This window comes from Mobula birostris, chromosome 16 (assembly GCF_030028105.1).
Source record: "Mobula birostris isolate sMobBir1 chromosome 16, sMobBir1.hap1, whole genome shotgun sequence".
Taxonomy (NCBI): Eukaryota; Metazoa; Chordata; class Chondrichthyes; order Myliobatiformes; family Myliobatidae; genus Mobula; species Mobula birostris.
The window spans coordinates 68,422,261-68,449,512 of record NC_092385.1 but is presented as its reverse complement, the minus strand read 5'-3'; the positions used below and the strand labels follow the sequence as shown (position 1 = coordinate 68,449,512).

At 42.8% G+C, this 27,252-nt stretch overlaps 1 protein-coding gene across 3 annotated transcripts in view; it reads left to right on the top strand.

The window, feature by feature from the left end:
* LOC140211205 (ubiquitin-like modifier-activating enzyme 1) overlaps positions 1–27,252 on the top strand; it is a 468,204-nt gene that overhangs the window by 181,923 nt on the left and 259,029 nt on the right. For all 3 annotated transcript variants that reach the window (XM_072280798.1, XM_072280799.1, XM_072280800.1), the window contains exon 18: positions 7,381–7,455. In XM_072280798.1, coding sequence (XP_072136899.1) covers positions 7,381–7,455 — 75 coding nt within the window. The remainder of the gene's footprint in view (positions 1–7,380; positions 7,456–27,252) is intronic.

The window sequence follows — 27,252 nt, the reverse complement described above, 5'->3', positions numbered from 1 at the left end:
TACTATATCCGGTGGTCCTGATGCGACCCCCTCTACATGGGTGAGATCTGATGTAGATTGGGGAATTACTTTGTTGAGCCCCTTGATGCCATCAGCAACAGAAGGATTTCCACGTAGCTAGCCTTTCAAACAGACGGCATGAAAATCAATTTCTCTAACTTCTGGTCATTTCTTCCCCTCCCCTTCTTTCTTTTTCTATTCCCCATTCTGGTTCCCATCTTGCCTCTTCTCCTCAACTGCCCATCACCTCCCTCTGGAGCCTGATGACACATACTTATTGTTTTAGGAACAGCTTCTTCCCCTCTGCCATCTGTTTTCTGAACAGTTCATTAAAGCATCAATACTACCTCACTATTTAGCTCTTTTTTGTGCTACTTACTTATTTTCATTATTTTCAGCCCTTCAAACTTTAATCAACTAGCAGCTTTTCACCTTATTCTCCCTCCCACACCCACCAACCTCCCCCCCCCGCCAGCTTCTTCTCCTTTTCCTCTTCCCCCGCCCCCACACCTTCTTATTCTTTCTTCTGCACCCTTCCTTTCCAGTCCTGATGAAGGGACTCAGCCCAAAACATTCATTTCTGTTGACATTGTCTGACCTACTGAGTTCCTCCAGCATTTTGCGTGTGTTACTCTGGATTTCCAGCAAATGCAGACTCTCTTACATTTGATTGACTATTAGGAACTTCCAGGATTCTGATGGAGTCTCTTAGCCTGGAGGTAGAGAATATGTTTCACTATCATTCATAAATATAAAATAAATCCAATTGTGTGTGCCTGGCTTACGCAAGACAAATAACATAGAAACATTCAAGGGAAGTTAGGTGAAAACGTGGAGGAAAGGAAGTGAAACTCATGCAGATTAGGATTAGGTCTACAGAGTTGGGACCTAAACACCATCACCAACTAGTTGGACCAAATGGACTGTTTCCCTGTTGTATTTTGAAAATAATTCTCCCTCATTATGTTGTTCTTGACTTCATTGCTTTATGCTAAGTTAACAGCCAGAACTTATTCCACTGGAGAGCTAGCTGCGATTTTAACTCATCAGTAGGATTTGCCCAGAAGCATGTTCTGCCTGTAAACACTCCCAAGTCATGCAGAGGAAAGAAAAATATGGGAATTCTTTGTGAATTTTAGCATCAGTCTGTTGCACTGAGACTCACGCTTTGAATGGATGCCGACTTGCCAAACATCTGATTCAAAACTATTTGAGTGACCACTCCATTGAATAGCAGCACCATGAATACTAATTAACACGGAGGATCAAGATGCTATCGCTACCTGTATATTGTTCATGGAGTGTGTCAGAGTCTGAGAGCAGATGAAAGAGCAAGATATAGCTTGGAGCTTTAATCATCTCTGCAGTTCTACTAAAATATGTCCTAGGATACTCACAGCACATTATTGCTTCAAGAATGCAGGCTTTCAACATGCTTCGATATCATCCTTGTTTGGTGTTGGTTTAGCTGTCTTTTCACTACTTGTTCCACAGTATGTTGTGATTTTGTAACTAGTAATTAGTTGTTGCCTGAGCTGCTGAGTTCCTCCAGCATTTTGTTTGCATTGCCCAAGATTTCCAGAATCTGCAGAATCTTCTGTATTCATAGAACATAGAATAGTACAGCACATTACAGGCCCTTCCGCCCACAAAGTTGTGCCGACCCTCAAACCCTGCCTCCCATATAACCCCCCACCTTAAATTCCTCCATATACCTATCTAGTAGTCTCTTAAACTTCACGAGTGTATCTGCCTCCACCACTGACTCAGGCAGTACATTCCACACACCAACCACTCTCTGAGTGAAAAACCTTCCTCTAATATCCCCCTTGAACTTCCCACCCCTTACCTTAAAGCCACGTCCTCTTGTATTGAGCAGTGGTGCCCTGGAGAAGAGGCGCTGGCTGTCCATTCTATCTATTCCTCTGATTATCTTGTACACCTCTATCATGTCTCCTCTCATCCTCCTTCTCTCCAAAGAGTAAAGCCCTATCTCCCTTAATCTCTGATCATAATGCATACTCTCTAAACCAGACAGTATCCTGGTGAATCTCCTCTGTACCCTTTCCAATGCTTCCACATCCTTCCTACAGTGAGGCAACCAGAACTGGACACAGTACTCCACTTGTGGCCTAACCAGAGTTTTATAGAGCTGCAACATTACATCACGACTCTTAAACTCTATCCCTCGACTTATGAAAGCTAATACCCATAAGCTTTCTTAACTGCCCTATCTACCTGTGAGGCAACTTTCAGGGATCTGTGGACATGTACCCCCAGACTCTAAGAATCTAAGATTCTCTAAGAATCCTCCATACTACCAAGTATGCTGCCATTTACTTTGTACTCTGCCTTGGAGTTTGTCCTTCCAAAGTGTACCACCTCACACTTCTCCGGGTTGAACTCCATCTGCCACTTCTCAGCCCACCTCTGCATCCTATCAATGTCTCTCTGCAATCTTCGACAATCCTCTACACTATCTACAACACCACCAACCTTTGTGTCGTCTGCAAACTTGCCAACCAACCCCTCTACCCCCACATCCAGGTCCTTAATAAAAATCACGAAAAATAGAGGTCCCAGAACAGATCCTTGTGGGACACCACTAGTCACAATCCTCCAATCTGAATGTACTTCCTCCACCACGACCCTCTGCCTTCTGCAGGCAAGCCAATTCTGAATCCACCTGGCCAAAAATCCCTGGATCCCGTGCCTTCTGAATTTCTGAATAAGCCTACCGTGTGGAACCTTTCAGATGCCTTACTAAAATCCATATAGATCACATCTACTACACTACACTCATCTATATGCCTGGTCACCTCCTCAAAGAACTCTATCAGACTTGTTAGGCACAATCTGCCCTTCACAAAGCCATGCTGACTGTCCCTGATCAGACCATGATTCTCTAAATGCCTGTAGATCCTATCTCTAAGAATCTTTCGCAACAGCTTTCCCACCACAGACGTAAGGCTCACTGCTCTATAATTATCCAGACTATCTCTACTACCTTTTTTGAACAAGGGGACAATATTCGCCTCCCTCCAATCCTCCAGTACCATTCCCGTGGACAACGAGGACATACAGATCCTAGCCAGAGGCTCAGCAATCTCTTCTCTCGCCTCGTGGAGCAGCCTGGGGAATATTCTGTCAGGCCCCAGGGACTTATCCGTCCTAAGGTATTTTAACAACTCCAACACCTCCTGTCCCTTAATATCAGCATGCTCCAGAACATCAACCTCACTCATATTGTCCTCACCATCATCAAGTTCCCTCTCATTGGTGAATAGCAAAGAGAAGTATTCATTGAGGACCTCGCTCACTTCCACAGCCTCCAGGCACATCTTCCCACCTTTATCTCTAAGCGGTCCTACCTTCACTCCTGTCATCCTTCTGTTCTTCACATAATTGAAGAATGCCTTGTGGTTTTCCTTCACCCTACTCGCCAAGGCCTTCTCATGCCCCCTTCTTGCTCTCTCAGCCCCTTCTTAAGCTTCTTTCTTGCTTCCCTATATTCCTCAATAGACCCATCTAATCTTTGCTTCCTAAACTTCATGTATGCTGCCTTCTTCCACCTGACTAGATTTTCCACCTCACTTGTCACCCATGGTTCCTTCACCCTACCATTCTTTACCTTCCTCACCAGGACAAATTTATCCCTAACATCCTGCTCTTGCATCTAAACATCGACCACATGTCCATAGTATATTTCCCTGCAAAAACATCATCCCAATTCAGACCTGCAAGTTCTAGGCCTTATAACCTCATAATTTGCCCTTCCCCAATTAAAAAATTTTCCTGTCCTCTCTTATTCTATCCTTTTCCATGATAATGCTAAAGGCCAGGGAGCGGTGGTCACTGTCCCCCAGATGTTCACCCACTGAGAGATCTGTGACCTGACCCGGTTCATTACCTAGTATGGCATTCCCCCTAGTCAGCCTTTTTACAAGGGATCTTTAATTCAGTAACATTTGTAAAGTAGGAAAAGTTCTATTTCAAGTTTAATTTCATTCAACCAGGTACCTATATACAGCTGAAGAAAACATTGTTCCTCCAGAGCTAAGGTGCAAAACTCAGTACATACAGTCACTCACAGCACACAACATGTGTAGTTATGACAGGACACACAGTCACAAAATAATATTAGTATAGAACCCTGAGTGTCATGGCCTGAAGGTTGATGGTGCATGGGATGTTGTCCTGGAGCCATGCTTTTACAAGAACAAGCTCATGGCAGTTCCTGATCTTGCACTGTGTTAACCACAGAGAAAAGTGTTCCAGCTTGTCTTGTGCTGAGTCAGCCGCAGGTGAAGGCAATCCAGCTTGTCCACACTGGAGAGCAGCAACAATGGGAGATTCAGCCTGCAGGGGCCAGCCTCCAACTCAGCAAGGATTCCAGTACGCTTGCCGCACCTCTATTAGGCAGGAAATGGTGTTGGATAGACTGTTGGGTCTGAAGGCTGATAAGTCCCCGGGACCTGATGGTCTGCATCCCAGGGTACTTAAGGAGGTGGCTTTAGAAATCGTGGACGCATGGGTAATCATTTTCCAATGTTCTATAGATTCAGGATCAGTTCCTGTGGATTAGAGAGTGGCTAATGTTGTTCCACTTTTCAAGAAGGGAGGAAAAGAGAAAACACGGAATTATAGACCAGTTAGCCTGACGTCAGTGGTGGGAAAGATGCTGGAGCCAATTATAAACGATGAAATTACGACACATATGGATAGCAGTAACTGGATCGGTCCGAGTCAGCATGGATTTATGAAGGGGAAATCATGCTTGACTAATCTTCTGGAATTTTTTGAGGATGTAACTATGAAAATGGACAAGGGAGAGCCAGTGGATGTGGTGTACCTGGACTTTCAGAAAGCCTTTGATAAAGTCCCACATAGGAGATTAGTGGGCAAAATTAAGGCACATGGTATTGGGGGCAGAGTACTGACATGGATTGAAAATTGTCTGGCTGACAGGAAACAGAAGAGTAGCGATTAACGGACCCCTTTCAGAATGGCAGGTGGTGACCAGTGGGGTTACGCAGGGTTCAGTGCTGGGACCACAGCTGTTTACAATATCCATTAATGATTTAGACCATAAGACCATAAGACAAAGGAGCAGAAGTAGGCCATTCGGCCCATCGAGTCAGCTCCGCCATTTTATCATGAGCTGATCCATTCTCCTATTTAGTCCCACTCCCCTGCCTTCTCACCCTAACCTTTGATGCCCTGGCTACTCAGATACCTATCAATCTCTGCCTTAAATACACCCAATGACTTGGCCTCCACTGCTGCCCATGGCAACAAATTCCACAGATTCACCACCCTCTGATTAAAAAAATTTCTTCACATTTCTGTTCTGAATGGGCGCCCTTCAATCCTTAAGTCATGCCCTCTCGTACTAGACTCCCCCATCATGGGGAACAACTTTGCCACATCCACTCTGTCCATGCCTTTCAACATTAAAGATGATTTGGATGAAGGAATTAAAAGTAACATTAGCAAATTTGCAGATGACACAAAGCTGGGTGGCAGTGTGAAATGTGAGGAGGACGTTATGAGAATGCAGGGTGACTTGGACAGGCTGGGTGAGTGGGCAGATGCAGTTTAATGTGAGGTTATCCACTTTGGTGGTAAGAACAGGAAGGCAGATTGTTATCTAAATGGAGTCAAGTTAGGAAAAGGGGAAGTACAACGAGATTTAGGTGCTCTTGTACATCAGTCACTGAAAGCAAGCATGCAAGTACAGCAGGCAGTGAAGAAAGCTAACGGCATGCTGTCCTTCATAACAAGAGGAATTGAGTATAGGAGCAAAGAGGTCCTTCTGCAGCTGTACAGGGCCCTGGTGAGTTGTGTGCAGTTTTGGTCTCCAAATTTGAGGAAGGACATTCTTGCTATTGAGGGAGTGCAGCATATGTTCACAAGGTTAATTCCTGGGATGGCGGGACTGTCATATGTTGAAAGATTGGAGCGACTGGGCTTGTATACTCTGGAATTTAGAAGGCTGAGAGGGGATCTTATTGAAACATATAAGATTATTAAGGGATTGGACACGCTGGAGGCAGGAAGCGTGTTCCTGCTGATGGATGAGTCCTGAACCAGAGGCCACAGTTTAAGAATAAGGTGTAGGCCATTTAGAACGGAGTTGAGGAAAAACTTTTTCACCCAGAGAGTGGTGGATATGTGGAATGCTCTGCCCCAGAAGGCAGTGGAGGCCAAGTCTCTGGATGCTTTCAAGAAAGAGATGGATAGAGCTCTTAAAGGTAGTGGAATCAAAGGTTATGGGGATAAGGCAGGAGCTGGATACTGATTGTGGATGATCAGCTATGATCACAGTGAATGGCAGTGCTGGCTCAAAGGGCCGAATGGCCTACTCCTGCACCTTTTGTCTATTGTCTACTGGAGGAACTCAGTGGGTCAAGCAAAATCTGGAGCAGGAAAGAAATTGTAGACGTTTCGGATCAAAACGTCGACAGTTCCTTAGTCACTCCCCACCCCCCCACCCCCCAACCGAGATGCTGCTTGACCTGAGTTCCTCCAGAAATTGTTGTGCCAGATTCCAAAATCCACAGTCCCTTGCGTCTCCATTGAAATAAGGAGTTATCCAGTCAGGAATTCTTCACCTTGAGATGTTATATCTTTGTTACTCACTGCCCCAAAAATGCTATTCTCACTCGCTGAGCATCTTCAAACTTTGAATGTTAAGGGAATTGGGGAGTGTGGGGTTGGCACTAGAAAGTGATGTTCGCGTAAAAGTTCACCCAAAACCCAATGGAACAGTGGAGAAGACATAAGGACCTTAAAGGACTACTCTTGCTTTCATATATTCCATTCCTGTGACAACAGAGAAACATCCAATGAATGGCAGTTCTGTGGGTGAAAACATTTTGTTAATGAGAGAGATCAGAGGAGAATGGCTGGAATGGTTCAAGCTAACCGGAAGATGACAGTAACTTCTTGTTTAGGAGGTAGCTAATAAAGTGGCCATTGAGTATATTTTCCCCAATATAAAGATAGTAACTACTCAAAAAATGTGTAAAGCTCTGTTGGAATTGCTATTTAAATGCAAGCTGCCTTGTTCATTACAGAGTTAAAATCCATATTGTCCTCAAATTCCATTTATTTAGTAGCCTTGAGTTCTGACAAGTGATGGTCTATTCACTCTCACCTTAAAATGCTTCACATGTGTAGAAAACCATAAACATCTTAAAACTTGTTTTTACTTTGGAGATTAACATGATAAGATTTGTCACTGAGTCTAGTTAGCAAAGGTCTATTCCATTCTATAAGGATGAAATTATACCCTTACACCAGAATAACTTCAATGAACTGAGCTTGTCTGAGAAGGATTTCAACTGAAATCTGTATCTTGTCTGTATCTTGTTCTAGGTTACAACTTCAGGAGCTCTTTTCTGGTCAGGACCCAAGAGATGTCCCCATCATCTGGAATTTGATCCCAGCAATGTAAGTGCTGTCTCTCACTTGGCTTGTGTGTGATAATCATTAGAATAAGGTGATAATGTAAATAGTGTATAGTTGCTCTATCCCTTTTGAACTGAATTTGAGTTTGGGATAACGAGGCATTTCATTGGATTTGGGAGTAAGGGGCTGTGAACAGTTGGAGTGATGAGGCCCATTGGTCAGGTGATCTTGCAAGAGTTATCAAAGCACAGAAACATGAGCTGGGAGTACCATATACAGGCCTCCCACAGGTCAGGAACACCAGTTCATGTACAGCCTGTACACATGATCAAGCGTTTGAGAGACTGACAGGCTGTGGGGCTACAGACATCTTCTGCCACCTGAGAACTCAGTTCTTGGCCATAATTCTGACTTGCAAACTGTCCAGCTTACAAACAGTTCACAGGGATGGAGCCCTGTTAAAACTTGGGAGGGCCTGTCGACAGTTAGACCATAAGACATAGCAGGAGAATTAGGCCATTCAGCCCATCTGTCTACTCGACAATTCCCCTATGGCTAATTTATTATCCCTCTCAATCCTATTGTCCTGCCTTCTCCCTATAACCTTTCACACCTTAACTAACCAATAATGCATCAACTTCCACCTTAAATATACCCAGTGACATGGCCTCCACAGCCATTCATGGCAATGAATTCCACCAATTTACCACCCTCTGGCTAAAAAAATTCCTTCTCATCTCTGTTCTAAATGGACATGCCTCTATTCTGAAGTGGTGCCCTCTAGTTCTGGACTCACCCACTATTGGAAACATCCTCTGCATATCCACACTGTCTAGGCTTTCAATATTCAATAGGTTTCAATGAGATCTTGCTCATTCTTCTAAACTCTAGTGAGTGCAAGCCCAGAACCATCAAACGCTCTTCCAACACTAACCCTTTAATTCCTAGAATCATTCTCATAAACCTCCTCAAGACCTTCTCAAAAGCCTGCATATCTTTTCTGAGGTAAAGGGCCCAAAACTGCTCGTAATACTCCTAAGTGCGGTCTGACCAATGCTTTATAAAGCCTCAGCATTGCTTCTTTACCCTTATATTCTAGAACTCTCATAATGAATGCTAACATTGCATATGCCTTCCTTACCACCAACTCAACCTTCAAGTTAACCTTCTAGGAATCCTGCACAAGGACTCCCAAATCCTTTTGCACCTTTGATTTTTGAATTTAAAAAAGATAATCTATTCCTTTATTCCTTCCACCAAAGTGTATGGCCATACAATTCCCTTCATTATATTCCATCTGCCACTTCTGTGCCCATTCACCCAATGTCAAAGTCATTCTGCAGATTCCCTGCTTCCTCAGCCCACCCCTCCACCTACCTTTGTATCATCTGAAAACTTTGCCACAAAGCCATCAATTCCATCATCCAAATCATTGACATAATGTAAAAAGAAGCGGTCCCAATATCGACACACATCAAAGTTGCTGGTGAACGCAGCAGGCCAGGCAGCATCTCTAGGAGGAGGTACAGTCGACGTTTCAGGCCGAGACCCTTCGTCAGGACTAACTGAAGGAAGAGTTAGTAAGAGATTTGAAAGTGTGAGGGGGAGGGGGAGATCCAAAATGATAGGAGAAGACAGGAGGGGGAGGGATGGAGCCAAGATGCTGCCTGGCCTGCTGTGTTCACCAGCAACTCTGATGTGTGTTGCTTGAATTTCCAGCATCTGCAGAATTCCTGTTGTTTGCGGTCCCAATATCGATCCCTGTGGAACACCTCTTGTCACCGGCAGCCAACCAGAATAGGCCCTCTTTATTTCGACTCTGTCTCCTGCCAGTCAGCCAATCTTCTATCCATGCTGGCATCTTTCCTATAATACTGTGGGTTTTTGTTAAGCAGACTCATGTGTGGCACCCTGTCAAGGGCTTTTGAAAATCCAAGAAAACAACATCCATGGGCTCTCCTTTGTCTATCCTGCCTTTTATTTCCTCAAAGAACTCTTCACAGATTTATCAGGCAAGAGTTGCCTTTGGTGTATTTTATCATGTGCCTCCAAGTACCCTGAAACCTCATCCTTAATAATGGATTCCAATATGTTTCCAACCAACACACATCAAAGTTGCTAGTGAACACAACAGGCCAGGCAGCATCTCTAGGAAGAGGTACAGTTGACGTTTCGGGCCGAGACCCTTCGTCAGGACTAACTGAAGGAAGAGCTAGTAAGAGATTTGAAAGTGGGAGGGGGAGGGGGAGATCTAAAACGATAGGAGAAGACCTCCCCCTCCTGTCTTCTCCTATCATTTTGGGTCTCCCCCTCCCCCTCCCCCTCCCCCTCCCACTTTCAAATCTCTTACTAGCTCTTCCTTCAGTTAGTCCTGACGAAGGGTCTCGGCCTGAAACGTCGACTGCACCTCTTCCTAGAGATGCTGCCTGGCCTGCTGCGTTCACCAGCAACTTTGGTGTGTGTTGCTTGAATTTCCAGCATCTGCAGAATTCCTCGTGTTTGTGATGTTTCCAACCATGGAAGTCAGGGTAACTGGTCTATAATTTCCTTTCTTATGCCTCGCTCCCTCCTTAAAGAATGGAATGACATTTGCAATTTTTCAGTCCTTAAGCCATTCCAGAATCTAGTTATTCTTGAAAGATCATTATTAATGCTTCCACATCTCTTTAGCTACCTCTTTCAGAACCATGGGGTGTAGTCCATCTCATCCTGGTGACTTATCTACCTTCAGACCTTTCAGCTTCCCAAGCACCTTCTCTATAGTAATAGCAACTACACTCATTTCTGCCCCCTGACAATCTTGAATTTCTGGCATACTGCTAGTGTCTTCCACAGTGAAGATTGGTGCAAAATATTTATTAAGTTCGTCTGCCATTTCCTTGTCCCCCATTACTGCGTACCTCACCAGCGTCATTTTCCATGGTCCGATACCCTCTTTTACCTTTCTTCTACTCCTTGTATGTCAGAATAACTTTTCATATCCTCTGATATTATTGGCTAGCTTATCTTCATATTTCATCTTTTCCCTCCTTATGGTTTTTTCGTTGTCTTCTGTTGGTTTTTAAAAGCTTGCCAAATCCTCTAACTTCTCACTAATTTTTGCTCTATACTATGTGCTCATTTTTGCTTCTATGCTGTCTTTGCCTTCCCTTGTCACCCATGGTTGAATCTTCCTGTAGTTTGAATACTACTTCATTTTTAGGATGTATCTATCCTGCACCTTCCAAATTGCCCCCAGAAACTCCAGCCATTGCTGTTTTGCTATCATCACTGTTGATGGCCTCTGTAATCCTCTTTACTCCACTATAATGCTGATACATCTGACTTTATCTTCTCCCTCTCAAACTGCAGGGTGAATTCTATCATATTATAATCAATGCCTCCCAAGGGTTCTTTTAGCATAAACTCTTGAATCAAATCTGGTACATTAAACATTACCGATTCAGAGTTGCCTTTCCCTTAGTGAGCTCCACCATAAGCTGCTCTAAAAAGCCATTCTACAAACTCCCACTCTTGAGATTCAACACCATCCTGATATACCCAATCTACCTGCATTTTGAATTTCTCCATGAATATTGTACACATTGCCAATATTACATGCTTTTTCCATTACTTGTTGAAAATTATATCTCACATCCTAGCCATTATTTGGGGACCTGTACATAACTCCCATCACTGTATTTTTACCCTTGCAGTTTCTTAACTCTAGCCACAAGGATTTTACATCTTCCAATCCTACGTCACCTCTTTCTAATGATACCAACAGAGCCACCTCACTCATAAGACCATAAGACATTGGAGCAAAATTATGCCATTCAGCACATTGAGTCTGCTCTGCCATTCCATCACAGCTGATTTATTGTCCCTCTCAATTCCATTCTCCTGTTTTCTCCCCGTAAACTTTGACACCATTACTAATCAAGAACCCATCAACATTTGCTTTAAATATACTCAATGACATGTCTTCCATAGCTGTCAGTGGCAATGAATTCCACAAATTCACTGCCCTCTGGCTAAAGAAATTCCTCCTCCTCCCCAAGTCTGAGGCTGTGCCCTCTGGTCCAAAACTTTATCACTATTGGAAACATCTTCTCTAACCAGACCTTTCAATACTTGATAGGTTTCAATAAGATCCCCTTTCATTCTTCTAAACTCCAGCAAGCACAGGCCCAGAGCTATCAAATGCTCCTCTTATATTAACCCTTTCATATCTGGAATCATTCTTGTGAACCTCCTCTGGACTTTCACCAATGCCTACACTTCTTAGATAAGAGGCCAAGAACTGCTCACAATACTCAAGGTTTTGGTCTGACCAATGCCTCAGCATCACGTCTATGCTCTTATATTCTAGTCCCCTCAAAATGAATGCTAGCGTTGTATGTGCGTTCCTCCTTTGCCTGCCTGCCCTTTTGATACAATATGTATCCTTAGATGTTTAGCTCCCAACTGGGACCTTCTTTCAGCTACAACTCAGTGATGCCCATAATGTTATACCTACCAATCTCTGATTGTGCTACAACATCATCAATTATTGAACTGATCCTGTTCAATTTATTGGTGGTCAGCCAACACAACTACAGAGGCAAATAAACCTGTAACCAATAGTAACATTTGAATGGTTAGATTAGATTTATTAGTCATATGTACATCAAAATAAGCAGCATTGTTTGCGTTAACAACCAGCACACTCTAAGAATGTGCTGGGGGCAGTCCACAAGAGTCACCATGCTTCCAATGCCTACATAGCATGTCCACAAAGTTCAGCAGAACACCACACAACCATCATACAAAACAGGTACAGGAAAACCAATCACTTTGTACCCTCTCCACCCACTCCATTGGGGATCACAGGCCCTCTTCCTTGGGGCCTGCCGATCAATGTCCTTGACCTCGAATTGCAGGTCTTCCTCCTCAGCGCCTGCTGAGCTGACCTCAATCCTCGAATATTGTTGAAGTCCAACATGTGGACCTACCAACTGACCTTGACATCTGGATCTGTTGACCAGTCTCATGCCTCTGCATAGACCTTCAAACCTGGGACACACCAATCTTGGGGGAATGTTACCATTCCTCATCCTTGGGACATGGTGACCTAAGGGGAGATCATAATTCCTCATCCTTGGGACCCACTAGCCTGGGGGGAGGAGTCACAACCTCTCGCCCTTTGGATCTGCTGGTCTTGGGGGAGGTACCATCCCTCATCCTCTGGGCCTGGTGACCTTGGGGGAAGTCACCATCTCTTATTGTTGGGACTGGGCGACTTTGGGGAAGGAAGGTCACCACCCCTTACCTTGTGGACCCGGCGACCTTAGGGAAGGTCATCATCTCTCATCCTTGGGATCTGGTGACCTTGAGGGAGGTCACCATCTCTCATTCTCAGGACTCGCTGGACTTAGTCCTGGACCTCTGGGACATTGTGCTGTTTGTCAGCAGCATGCTCCTCTTCAAAGTGATTCTCATCATGTCCTGTGCCTTCTTGGTAACTCACGCTGAGCTATTCACATATCTACAATGTGGCTATCCTCCACTACCTGGAAAATGCTTGAAGTTCATACAATTTTTATATGAAATGACACTACATTTGACACAATAACACCTGCATGGCCATTGTGGGTCTATTAATATCAATGACCTCAGGGATGGGGTAGGATCCCACTGAGAATACATGCACACAAAATGCTGCATGAACTCAGCAGGTTAGGCAGCATCTATGGAAGGAGATGAGCATAGAACATAAGAACCACCAACCCTGGCAGTACACTCCACACACCCACCATTCTCAGTGTGTTTTTAAAAAAAAGTAACTAACTACCTCTGACATCCTCCCTACACTTTCCTCCAGGCACCTTAAAAGTATGTCCTCTTATATTAGCTATTTCTGCTTTGGGAAAAAGTCTCTAGCTGTCCACTCTAAATGTGCCTCTCATCATCTCATGCAGCGTTCGTGCTGATGAAAGGTCTCGGCCCAAGATGTTGACTGTTCATTCATTTCCATAGATGCTGCCTGAACTGCTGAGTTCCTCCAAATTTTGTGTGTGTTACTTTGGATTTCCAGCATCGGCAGAATCTGTTGCATCCCATTCACCCTGGTTCCATGTGACCGAAGGCAGGGATATTACGCCATCTGAATGATTTGACCTCTGGACGTTAAATTCTATGTTTTTTCTCTCTGCGGGTTTGCACAATTCATGCAATTCACACAATTCACACAGAAAGGAAATCCTGAGCCTTTTGTTGGGGTTTTGTAAGATCTGTAATCATAGTCTCCTCCAAAACCACTCCTTGTATTGGCAAAGTGGGGGCAGGGGAGAGCTTTTCAAGGGAGGGAAGTGGAGGGGGTTAATGCACCAAACGTAACATCCCTTCAATTTGCCCTCTGTCCACAGAGGGGTTGACAGTTCTGCTGTTTGTGTAACTATGCCATTTCTCTGTGTAACTGGTCCTTTTAACTTGTTAATATTTTCAGCTGCAGGGAAGTATAAGGCTTTCCAGGAAGTATGCCTAATTTAAGCTGACTTTACCTGATTTCCTCCACATTGTTTCATTTACGCTCCAACTTCCTGCACAGATCCACGTACAATATTCAAGATTCATGATTGTTTACTGTCATTCTTCATTACGCAAGTGTGAAGGAGAAGAAAATAATTTCTCTGGATCCAATGCAACACAAAAAAAAGCATAAGGAACACAATAAAAATATATGCAAAAATGCAATAAATATAAATATAAAAACAATCCTATAAAACACAATGTATAGGTAACTGAGTGCGGCCATATATACATAAGATTAACTTATATGCATAAGCACAAGAGACTCTGCATATGTTGAAAATCCAAACTAACATACACAGAATGCTGGAAGAACTCAGCAGGTCAGGTGCTTTCAATGGATAGGAAGACTCTTCACCGGGGTTTATGTAGATAGACTGATTGTCTACATAGAGTGATATGGACAATGAATGGAAGTGAAGTACAGATGCTGTTAACACAGCCAAGGCTGCAGTTCAGCCAGGATGGAAATTAACTCACAAATCAAATGCAGTGCTTCACTCATAACAAAATCCAGAGAAGGTCCCAAATCCTGTCAGTATTCAGTCATCAGTTTGCCCTCACAAGATACTAATGTTTTCTTAAGTTCTTTTGATTCTCTTTATAGTGTTGGATTCAACAGGGTCTTATAAGGGGATGCGGGTCTTCTAGAATTACGGTGTAGCTAGCTTGTTTGTGTATCCGTGGGCAAACAAGACTGAACATCTGCTTGAGTCGAGGTGAAGGGTTTTATATGGGCTGGATACAGAGGCAAAACAAGACAGGCTCTTTATTTTAGAAATGATACACTGATGTTGGAGAGGGTTCAGAGAAGATTCACAAGAATGATTCCAAGAATGAAAGGGTTGCTGTATGAGGAACATTTGGCAGCTCTTGGACTGTATTCCCTGGAGTTCAGGAGAATGAGGGGAATCTCATAGAAATATTCTGAATGTTAATAGGCCTGAACAGATTAGATATGGCAAAGTTATTTCCCACTAACTTTTGCAGGCTTGTCTGTTCTTGGGCATTAGTATTTTCATACCCGGTGAAGGGTGCTCAACCTGAAACATTACTGTTACTTTCTTATTCCATAGATTCTGCCTGATTTGCTGTTTTCTTTTTCCAGCACTCCCTGCTTTTATTTCAGATCTCCAGCATCCACAGTGTTTTGATTCTTGAGTCAGTTTTTCTTTATATAGAAGTTAGATTATTGGCATAAGATACAGAGGCTTGGATGGTAGATAAAATAGAGTTGGTTTGGGTCTGTTTGATTTACTTCATGGAAGGAGATTTGCTATCAGGGCCATAGAATTATATAGCAAGGAAGTAGGCCCTTTGTTGCAATTCATCCATCGGTCCTATTTGCCTGCATTTGGCCCATATCCCGCTAAACTTTCCCTATCCATCAACCTATCCAAGTGTCTCTTAAATGTTGTAATTGCACCCACCCCTACCAATTCCTCTGGCAGCTTGCTTCACATACCAAGCATCCTCTGTGTGAATAACTTCCTCCTTAGAACCTTGCTATAGTTTTCCCTTCTGACTTTAGTTTTAGATTCCCTTACACTTGGCAAAAGATTGAGACCATCCACAAAATTTTGAAGGAACTCAGCAGGTCAGGCAGCATCTATGAAAATGTTTCAAGCCAAGACACTTCATCAGGACTGGAAAGGAATTCCTTCTCCAGCCCTTCACCTTTCTCACTCACCTGGCTTCACCTGTCACTTTCTAACTAGTCCTCCTTCCACTCTCCCCTCTTTTTATTCTGGTGTTTTCCCCTTCCTTTCCAGTCCTGACAATGGGTCACAGCCTGAAACAACAACTATTTATTCCCTTCCATAGATGCTGCCTGACCTGCTGAGTTCCTCCAGTGTTTTGTGTGTGTTGCTCAAGATTTCCAGGATCTGCAGAATCTCTTGTATCCGTAACTATTCCTATTTACACCCCTAATGATTTTATAAACCTCTATAATGTCCCAATTCCTGTATTCAATGCCCTGTCCAAAGAAGACAAACACACCTACATCCTCCTGATCCACAATTGTAGGCCATTCAGTTGAAGGGCAACTTTGTTCCTGGTCTTGTCAGGAACATACACATCCTGTGAAGAAATGGACAAAAAACAGATCCGTGAGCACATTATTTAGATCTATTTAAACAGAAGTGAAATCATTTTGCTCAGATCTCACACTAAATGTTATTAAACAAACCACAAACACAACATTTAAATAACAACCTTCAATGTGGCATAACCTCCTAAGGCAGTTTACAGAGATGATGCTATCATTCAGTGGAGAGCCACAACAGGGGACAAGTGGTGTCTGATAAGCTGAATGTAATGGCAGAAGACCAATTTATTTATTTAGAGATATAGCGTGGAAGAGGCCATTCTGGCCCAATGAGTTGAGTGGCCCAGAAACCCACCAATTTTACCCTAGCCTAATCACAGGACTATTTACAATTCCAAACATGAGGAATTCTGCGGATGCTGGAAATTCAAGCAACACACATCAAAGTTGCTGGTGAACGCAGCAGGCCAGGCAGCATCTCGAGGAAGAGGTACGGTCGACGTTTCAGGCCGAGACCCTTCGTCAGGACTAACTGAAGGAAGAGTTAGTAAGAGACTTGAAAGTGGGAGGGGGAGGGGGAGATCCAAAATGATAGAAGACAGGAAGGGGAGGGATGGAGCCAAGTCTATCCACGGCCTCCTCTACTGTAAAGATAAAGCCACACTCAGGTTGGAGGAACAACACCTTATATTCCGTCTGGGTAGCCTCCAACCTGATGGCATGAACATTGACTTCTCTAACTTCCGCTAATGCCCCACCTCCCCCTCGTACCCCATCTGTTATTTATTTATATACACACATTCTTTTTCTCTCTCTCCTTTTTCTCCCTCTGTCCCTCTCACTATACCCCTTGCCCATCCTCTGGGTTCCCCCCTCCCTTTTCTTTCTCCCTAGGCCTCCTGTCCCATGATCCTCTCATATCCCTTTTTCCAATCAACTGTCCCGTTCTTGGCTCCATCCCTCCCCCTCCCACTTTCAAATCTCTTACTAACACTTCTTTCAGTTAGACCTGACGAAGGGTCTCGGCCTGCAACGTCGTCTGTACAATTTGCAATGACCAATTAACCTGCTAACCAGTACGCCTTTGGACTGTGGGAGGAAAACAGAGCAGCCGGAGAAAATCCACACGTTCCACAGGGTGGACATTCAGAGATTCCTTCAAGAGAATTCCAGAATTGAACTCCAGACTCTGATGTCCCAAGCTGTAATAGTGTCACACTAACTGCTATGCTATAAATGTGTAAAAGAGGGGCAAGACTGCACAGGCACGTGACGTCAGCCAGTAGAGCAGGAAAGGTTTAAAAAGGCAAGGAATCTTCAGCAGTTTTTGATTCGGAGCAGGAAGGCTGCGAGTGGAACAGCCAAGGATCTCTGGAGCGAAGGCATTTTACTACTCGGGGTAAAAGAGAGGCAAGGCTGCGCAGGCGCCAGTAGAGAAGGAAAAGTTTAAAAAGAAGACTGCCATATTGAGCGGGCAGCAGAGTGAGAGGGTAGCAGAGTGATAGGGCTTTGGTTCAACGGGCTTAGACGGTAATGGGGAGAGGCGAGGTAGGTTTACCTGTGTTAATTTCGGAAAGGAAGAATGTGTGTGAGGCCGGTTTTCTGTGCTTGGTGTCAGATGTGGGAGGTCCTGAAGTCTCCCAGCCTCCCGGACAGCCATATCTCCACCCGGTGTGTCGAGCTGCAGATCCTAAGGGACTGCGTTAGGGAAATGGAGATGCAGCTTGTTAACCTTCGTCTGATCAGGGAGAGCGAAGAGGTGATAGAAAGGAGTTATAGGCAGATGGTCACACTGGGGCCACAGGAGACAGACAAGTGGGTAACAGTCAGGAGAGGGAAGGACATGAGTCAGCTACAAGAAAGTACCCCTGTAGCTTTACCCCTTGACAATAAGTACTCCTGTTTGAGTACTGTTGGAGGGGACAGCCTACCTGGGGGAAGCAACAGTGGCCGTGCCTCTGGCACAGAGTCTGGCCCTGTGGCTCAGAAGGGTAGGGAAAGGAAGATGAAGGCAGCAGTGATAGGGGACTCTATAGTTAGGGAGTCAGACAGGCAATTCTGTGGACACAGGAAGGAAACTCGGATGGTAGTTTGCCTCCCAGGTGCCAGGGTCCGGGATGTTTCAGATCGCATCCAAGGCATCCTGCAGTCAGAGGGAGAACAGCCAGAGGTCGTGGTACATATTGGTACAAATGACATAGGTAGAAAAAGGGAAGAGGCCCTGAAAACAAACTACAGGGAGTTAGGAAGGAAGTTGAGAAGCAGGACCGCATATGCCACGTGACAGTGAGTATAGCAAAAATGAGGTGGAGGATAAATGCATGGCTGAGGGATTGGAGCAGGGAGCAGTGATTCAGATTTCTGGATCATTGGGACCTCTTTTGGAGCAGGTGTGACCTGTACAAAAAGGACGGGTTGCACTTGAATCCCAGGGGGACCAATGTCCTGGTGGGGAGGTTTGCTAAGGCTACTGGGGAGAGTTTAAACTAGAATTTTTGGGGGGGTTGGAACCGAACTGAAGAAACTGGGGAAGAGCCAGTTGGCTCACAAATAGAGAAAGCTTGTAGACAGTGCGAGAGGGAGGATAGGCAGGTGATAGAGAAGGGACGCGCTCAGACAGACGGTTTGAGATGTGTCTATTTTAATGCAAGGACTATTGTGAACAAAGCAGATAAGCTTAGAGCATGGTTCAGTACTTGGAGATATGATGTGGTGGCCACTACAGAGACTTGGATGGCTCAGGGACATGAATGGTTACTTCAAGTGCCGGGTTTTAGATGTTTCAGAAAGAACAGGGAGGGAGGCAAAAGAGGTGGGGGTGTGGCATTGTTGATCAGAGATAGTGTCACGGCTGCAGAAAAGGTGGACGCCATGGAAGGATTGTTTACGGAGTCTCTGTGGGTGGAGGTTAGGAAAAGGAGGGGTGTTTTTACTGGGTGTTTTTTATAGGCCACCCAATAGTAACAGGGATACCAAGGAGCAGATAGGGAAACAGATCCTGGAAAGGTGTAATAATAACACAGTTGGCGTGATGGGAGATTTTAATTTCCCAAATATCGATTGGCATCTCCCTAGAGCAAGGGGTTTAGATGGGGTGGAGTTTGTCAGGTGTGTTCAGGAAGGTATCTTGACACAATATGTAGATAAGCCTACAAGAGGAGAGACTGTACTTGATTTGGTATTGGGAAATGAGCCTGGTCAGGTGTCAGATCTCTCAGTGGGAGAGAATTTTGGAGATAGTGATCATAATTCTATCTCCTTTACAATAGCATTGGAGAGAGATAAGAACAGACAAGATAGAAAAGCATTTAATTGGAGTAAGGGGAAATATGAGGCTGTCAGGCAGGAAATTGGAAGGTTAAATTGGGAACAGGTGTTCTCAGGGAAAAGTACAGAAGAAATGTGGCAAATGCTCAGGGGATATTTGTGTGAAGCTCTGCATTGTTATGTTCCAATGAGACAGGGAAGTTATGGTAGGGTACAGGAACTGTGGTGTACAAAGACTATAATAAATCTAGTCAAGAAGGTAAGCTTACAAAAGGTTCAGAGAGCTAGGTAATGTTAGAGATCTAGAAGATTATAAGGTTAACAGGAAGGAGCTTAAAAAGAAAATTAGGAGAGCCAGAAGGGGCCATGAGAAGACCTTGGCGGACAGGATTAAGGAAAACCCCAAGGCATTCTACAAGTATGTGAAGAGCAAGAGGATAAGACGTGAAAGAATAGGACCTATCAAATGTGACCGTGGGAAAGTGTGTATGGAACCAGAGGAAATTGCAGAGGTATTTAATGAATACTTCATTATTCACTATCGAAAAGGATCTTGGTGATTGTAGTGATAACTTGCAGCAGACTGAAAAGCTTGAGCATGTAGATATTAAGAAAGAGGATGTGCTGGAGCTTTTGGAAAGCATCAAGTTGGATAAGTTGCCGGGACCGGATGAGATGTACCTCAGGCTACTGTGGGAGGCAAGGGAGGAGATTGCTGAGCCTCTGGCGATGATCTTTGCATCATCATTGGGGACAGGAGAGGTTCTGTAGGATTGAAGGGTTGCAGATGTTGTTCCTTTATTCAAGAAAGGGAGTAGAGATAGCCCAGGAAATTATAGACCAGTGAGTCTTACTTCAGTGGTTGGTAAGTTGACGGAGAAGATCCTGAGAGGCAGGATTTATGAACATTTGGAGAGGTATAATATGATTAGGAATAGTCAGCATGGCTTTGTCAAGGGCAGGTTATGCCTTACGAGCCTGATTGAATTTTTTGAGGATGTGACTAGACACGTTGATGAAGGAAGAGCAGTAGATGTAGTGTATATGGATTTCAGCAAGGCATTTGATAAGTTACCCCATGCAAGGCTTATTGAGAAAGTAAGGAGGCATGGGATCCAAGGGGACATTGCTTTGTGGATCCAGTACTGGCTTGCCCACAGAAGGTAAAGAGTGGTTGTAGACGGGTCATATTCTGCATGGAAGTCGGTGACCTGTGGTATGTCTCAGTGATCTGTTCTGGGACACCTACTCTTCGTGATTTTTATAAATGACCTGAATGAGGAAGTGGAGAGATGGGTTAGTAAGTTTGCTGATGACGCAAAGGTTGGGGTTGTTGTGGATAGTGTGGAGAGCTGTCAGAGGTTACAGCGGAACATTGATATGATGCAAATTGGGCTGAGAAGTGGCAGATGGAGTTCAGCCCAGATAAGTGTGAAGTGGTTCATTTTGGTAGGTCCAATATGATGGCAGAATATAGCATTAATGGTAAGACTCTTGGCAGTGTGGAGGATCAGAGGGATCTTGGGGCCCGAGTCCATAGGACACTCAAGGTAGCTGCACAGGTTGACTCTGTGGTTGAGAAGGCGTACGCTGATAGCTATAATTTATAAATGGTTATTGAATTTGCGAAAGGTATCTAACGATAAAATTAAAGGTGCGTGGGAATTGGAATTCCAAAAGTCACTTTCACATAATGGGATAAAATTTTTCATTTGCTAAATACTTCATCTATTTGTGCCCATCATTCCTTGATGCAGTTCAAGGTAGTACATTGAGCACATATGTCAAAGGATAAATTAGTCCATATTTTTCCCAATATTAATCCTATTTGCGACAGATGTAATATTGAAGTGGCTACTTTAACTCATATGTTTTAGTCTTGTATCAAGCTAGGTCATTTTTGGAAAGATGTCTTTAAAACTTTATCAAAAGTCTTGAATTTGGATTTGCAACTGAATTTATTTACAGCAATTTTTGGGATCATTCTGCCAGAAGCAGGATATATTCCTGTTTCTGCTCAACGAATGATAGCTTTTATAACTTTATTGGCTAGGAGAGCCATTTTGCTTAAATGGAAGGATTCTAATCCACCTACTGTTTTTTTATTGGCTTTCCTCCATTATGTCCTGTCTAAAAGTTTAGAGAAAATAAGAAGTTGGACAGACTGTAAAAATAGGGGACAAGCTCTCCTCTGCAATCACTCTGAGCATCGGTGCCCCACAAGGCTGTGTACTCAGCCCCCTGCTGTCCTCACTGTACACCCATGATTGTGTAGCCAAGTTTCCATTGAACTCAATATTTAAGTTTGCTGATGACACCACAATTGTAGGCCGTATCTCGGGTAATAATGAGTTTGAGTACAGAGAGGAAATTAAGAACCTGGTGGCATGGTGTGAAGACAATAACCTATCCCTCAACATCAGCAAGATGAAGGAATTGGTTGCTGACTTCAGAAGGAGTAGCGGACCGCACGACCCCATGACCCCATTTACATTGGTGGTGGGCAAGTGGAACAGGTCAAAAGCTTTAAGTTCCTCAGGGTCAATATCACAAATGACCTGACTTGGTCCAACCAAGCGGAGTCCACTGCCAAGAAGGCCCACCAGCGCCTTTACTTCCTGAGAAAGCTGAAGAAATTTGGCCTGTCCCCTAAAACCCTCACTATTTTTTATAGATGCACCGTAGAAAGCATTCTTCTAGGGTGCATCACAACCTGGTATGGATGTTGTCCTGTCCAAGACCGTAAGAAGCTGCAGAAGATCGTGAACGCAGCCCAGCACATCACACAAACCAATCTTCCGTCCTTGGACTCACTTTACACCGCACGCTGTCGGAGCGGTGCTGCCAGGATAATCAAGGACACAATCCACCCAGCCAACACACTTTTCGTCCCTCTTCCCTCCATTACAAGGCTCAGGAGCTTGAAGACTCGTACGGCCAGATTTGGGAACAGCTTCTTTCCAACTGTGATAAGACTGTTGAACAGATCCTGACCCGGATCTGGGCCGTACCCTCCAAATATCCAGACCTCGTCTGGGTTTTTTTTGCACTACCTTACTTCCCCTTTTCTATTTTCTACTTATGATTTATAATTTAAATTTTTACTATTTACTATTGATTTGTACTTCAGGGAGCGCGAAGCGCAGAATCAAATATTGCTGTGATGATGGTACGCTCTAGTATAAATTGTTTGGCGACAATAAAGTAATTTGATACATCCTTTAAATTTGAAGAAACCTGGCCACCGTTTATTCAATATTTTCATCTGGTTTGATTTATTGCTCTTCCAGTTACTTTCTCGAAACTTTGGATTTGATCAAAAAGTTTCTCTTTCTTCTTGCTTTTACTCTCAGTATGGGCTGCCCAGTCCCCTTTTTTTTTCATTTTCTTTTTTTTTACCTTTTTTTGTTTATAGAGAATTGTGGGTTTTTTATGTGTGTGTGTGTGTGTATATATATATATGTGTGTGTGTGTATATATGTGTGTGTGTGTGTGTATATATATGAAGTTATATTTACATAATTAAGAAGTTTCTTTATCTTGTTTCTCTTTTTATAAAATGATAAGAGGAGAATTGATTATCTATTTTTTATTGTACATTATTAGATTAATACTATGTATGATCTTGATAATGTTTATCTTACCTTTTATATGTACTGTTATTGATATAGATATTTGAGATAATTCTCCTCTTGTTTGTATATATGTACTTTTTAAAAAAATTAATAAAAAATTGATAAAGAAAGAAGAAGGCATACAGTGTATTGGCCTTCATCAATCGTGGAATTGAATTTAGGAGCTGAGAGGGAATGTTGCAGCTATATAGCACCCTGGTCAGACTCCACTTGGAGTACTGTGCTCAGTTCTGGTCGCCTCACTACAGGAAGGATGTGGAAGCCATAGAAAGGGTGCAGGGGAGATTTATGAGGATATTGCCTGGATAGGGGAGCATGCCTTATGAGAATAGGTTGAGTGAACTTGGCCTTTTCTCCTTGGAGCAACGGAGGATGAGAGGTGACTTGATAGAAGTGTATAAGATGATGAGAGGCATTGTTCGTGTGGATAGTCAGAGGCTTTTTCCCAGGGCTGAAAAGGTTGCCACAAGAGGACACAGGTTTAAGGTGCTGGGGAGTAGGTACAGAGGAGATGTCAGGGTTAAGTTTTTTACACCGAGAATGGTGAGTGTGTGGAATGGGCTGCCAGCAATGGTGGTGGAGGCGGATATGATAGGGTCTTTTAAGAGACTTTTGGATAGGTACATGGAGCTTAGAAAAATAGAGGGCTATAAGTAAACTTAGTAATTTCTAAGGTAGGGACATGTTCGGCATAACTTTGTGGGCCGAAGGGCCTGTATTGTGCTGTAAGTTTTCTATGTTTCTAAATGCCAGGTATCCACTTATGAGTGTGTGGAAGATTAATGTGTCTGAACCTCACGGTGTAGCGACCTGGTTTATATGCTAATTAACTATAAAATGTGACCATGTGAGTTTTATCCGGGTGCTCCAGTTTCCTCCCTCATTCTAAAGATGTACAGTCAGAGTTAGTCAGCTGTGGACATGTTATGTTGCTGCCGGAAATGACTGCCCAAGCACAATCCTCACACTGTGTTAGTCATTGATGCAAAACAACACTTTCATTGCATGTTTCAATATTTTGATGTCCATGTGATGAATAAGTATGCAGATGACCTGTTAGTTTATATTTCAGTTCCTAGGAAATCTATTCCTTCTATGCTATCTATATTTTCTGAATTCAGTAGTTTTTCTGGATATAAATGAAATCTATATAAAAGTTAGTTATTTCCTAATAATAGTTACTCAGATCAATATCACCAAGTACCTTTTAGTATTGCTAAAAATTACTTTACTTATCTTGGTATTAAGATTACTAAAAATTTTAAGGACTGTATAAATATAATTTTCTCCCATTAATTGATTACACCCAACGAATGCTTTCTAAATAGTCACCTATGACATTATAGAAATATAGAAACATAGAAAATAGGTGCAGGAGTAGGCCATTCGGCCCTTCGAGCCTGCACCACCATTCAGTATGATCATGGCTGATCATCCAACTCAGAACCCTGTACCAGCCTTCCCTCCATACCCCCTGATCCCTTTAGCTACAAGGGCCATATCTAACTCCCTCTTAAATATAGCCAATGAACTGGCCTCAACTGTTTCCTGTGGCAGAGAATTCCACAGATTCACCACTCTCTGTGTGAAGAAGTTTTTCCTAATCTCAGTCCTAAAAGGCTTCCCCTTTATCCTCCAACTGTGACCCCTCGTTCAGGACTTCTCCAACATCGGGAGCAATCTTCCTGCATCTAGCCTGTCCAATCCCTTTAGGATTTTATAAGTTTCAATAAGATCCCCCCTCAATCTTCTAAATTCCAACAAGTATAAGCCTAGTCGATCCAGTCTTTCATCATATGAAAGTTCTGCCATCCCAGGAATCAATCTGGTGAACCTTCTTTGTACTCCCTCTATGGCAAGGATGTCTTTCCTCAGATCAGAGGACCAAAACTGCACACAATACTCCAGGTGTGGTCTCACCAAGGCCTCGTACAACTGTAGTAGTACCTCCCTGCTCCTGTGCTCGAATCCTCTTGCTATGAATGCCAGCATACTATTCACCTTTTTCACCGCCTGCTGTACCTGCATGCCCACTTTCAATAACTGGTGTATAATGATACCCATTCAGATAATAATCTGTTTTCCTGTTTTTGCCACCAAAGTGGATACCCTCACACTTATCCACATTAAATTGCATCTGCCATGAATTTACCCACTCACCTAACCTATCCAAGTCACCCTGCATCCTCTTAGCATCCTCCTCACAGCTAACACTGCCGCCCAGCTTCGTGTCATCCGCAAACTTGGAGATGCTGCATTTAATTCCCTCATCTAAGCCATTAATATATATTGTAAACAACTGGGGTCCCAGCACTGAGCCTTGTGGTACCCCACTAGCCACTGCCTGCCATTCTGATATCATTAATAGGTCGAATTAATGCTATTAAAATGATAGTTCTACTGAAATTCTTATACAGTTATACATTTCAGGCAGTTCCCACCTTTGTTCCTAAAATTTTTTTTGATAGATTCTATAATCTTATCTTATATTTGGAATAATGAAAATCCTAGATTGAGTAAACCTTTATTGCAGAAATTAAAAAAAGATGGTGGTACGGCTTTGCCAAATTTTGGAATGTATTATTGGGCAATTAATATTCGATATATTACTTTTTGGATTCATTACACAGACATACATGGATGTCCTTCATGGTTGGATTTGGAGGAAAACTTGGCAAAGGGGTTCTCTTTGGCCTCTTTACTGGGAGCTCCTTTTCCCTTTTTGTTTTCTAAGATTTGTAGACAAGAGTTTAATCCTATTATTAAACATACTTTAAGAATTTGGTTTCAGTTTCATAGATTTTTTGAGTTAAATAATTTTGTTCTTTCTAGTAATAACCATTTTAATTACTTTTTTAAACCATCAATTTTGGATAAGACCTTTTTAATTTGGAAAACTAAGGGAATAACAACTTCTTCAGATTTGTTTTTAGGGGATTGTTTAATGTCTTTTTCTCAGTTAGTGGATAAATATGGTTTATCTAATGTACATTTTTTTTAGATGTTTAGAAATTAGGAATTTTTTACATGGTTTGCTGCCAAATTACCCTTCTGCTTATGCACCTAATATGACAGATGCTGTCTTTCAGCTTAAACCACTTCAAAACGGTTGATAGCTATAATTTATAAATGGATATTATATTTACAATATTTTCATTGATTTGATTTATTACCCTTGCAATTTTTTTTTGAAGTTTTCTATTTGATCAGAAAGCCCAGCCCCTTTTTCTTTCTTCCTTTTCTTTTGTATAGTGTAATGGGTTTTTTTTTCTTAATTTAAAATTTAAAGTTTTTTTCCTCTCCATAAATTGATAAGAGGAGAATTAGCTATCTTCTTTTTTATTATATACTACATACTAGCTTAACACTATGTATGATTTTGATAATGTCTATTTCACTCTTTGTTTGTATTGTTATTGATATATATATATTTGAGATAATTCTCCTCTTGTTTGTACTTATGCTCCTTTCAAATCAATAAAAAAATTAATAAAGAAAAGAAAGCTAATCTTATAAAAAGCTTAGCATTGGCTGAGAGCACATCACTTCCTGTAGTTGTGTATCAGAATCGGGTTTAATATCACTGGCTTTGCCATGAAGTTTGTTGTTTTGCAGCAGCAGTACACTGGAATACATAATAATTTAAGAACTATAATTTACAGTAAGAAACGTATTTAAAAACATTTAATTAAAAAGACAGCAAAAAAAAGAAACAGAGGTAGAGTTCATGGGTTCACTGGCCATTCAGAAATCTGGGACGGAGGGGAGGAAGCTGTTCCTCCCATGTTGAGTATGTTTCTTCAGGCTCCTGTACCACCACCTTGATGTTAGCAATGAGAAAGGGGCACGTCCTGGGTGATGAATGCTTCATTTTTGAGGCATCTACTTTTGAGGATGTCCTCGATGCTGGGGAGGCTAGTGCCCATGAAGGAGATGACTGAGTTCACAACTTTCTGCAGCTTTTTCCAGGATAAGTAACGAGGGGGTATGTAGACTCAAACCAGGTGCCCCGTCATCCACTAACAAATATCATCCAGATGTTAAATGTAAATGCTTAATAGGAATTGATTAATATATATGTCATAACAGAGTATATCATGACATACAGGACTGAAAGTGCTGTATTTAAATGCACATACTATATAGAATAAGGTGGATGAACTCATGGCGCAATTAGAGATTGGTCCATATGACATTGTGGGCATCACTGAGTCGTGGCTGAAAGAAGGTCATAGTTGGGAGCTGAACGTCAAAGGGAACATTGGGGGGGGGCTTCTGCACACAGAGAGTGGTGGGAGTGTGGAATGAGCTGCCAGAAGAAGTGGTAAATGCAGGCTC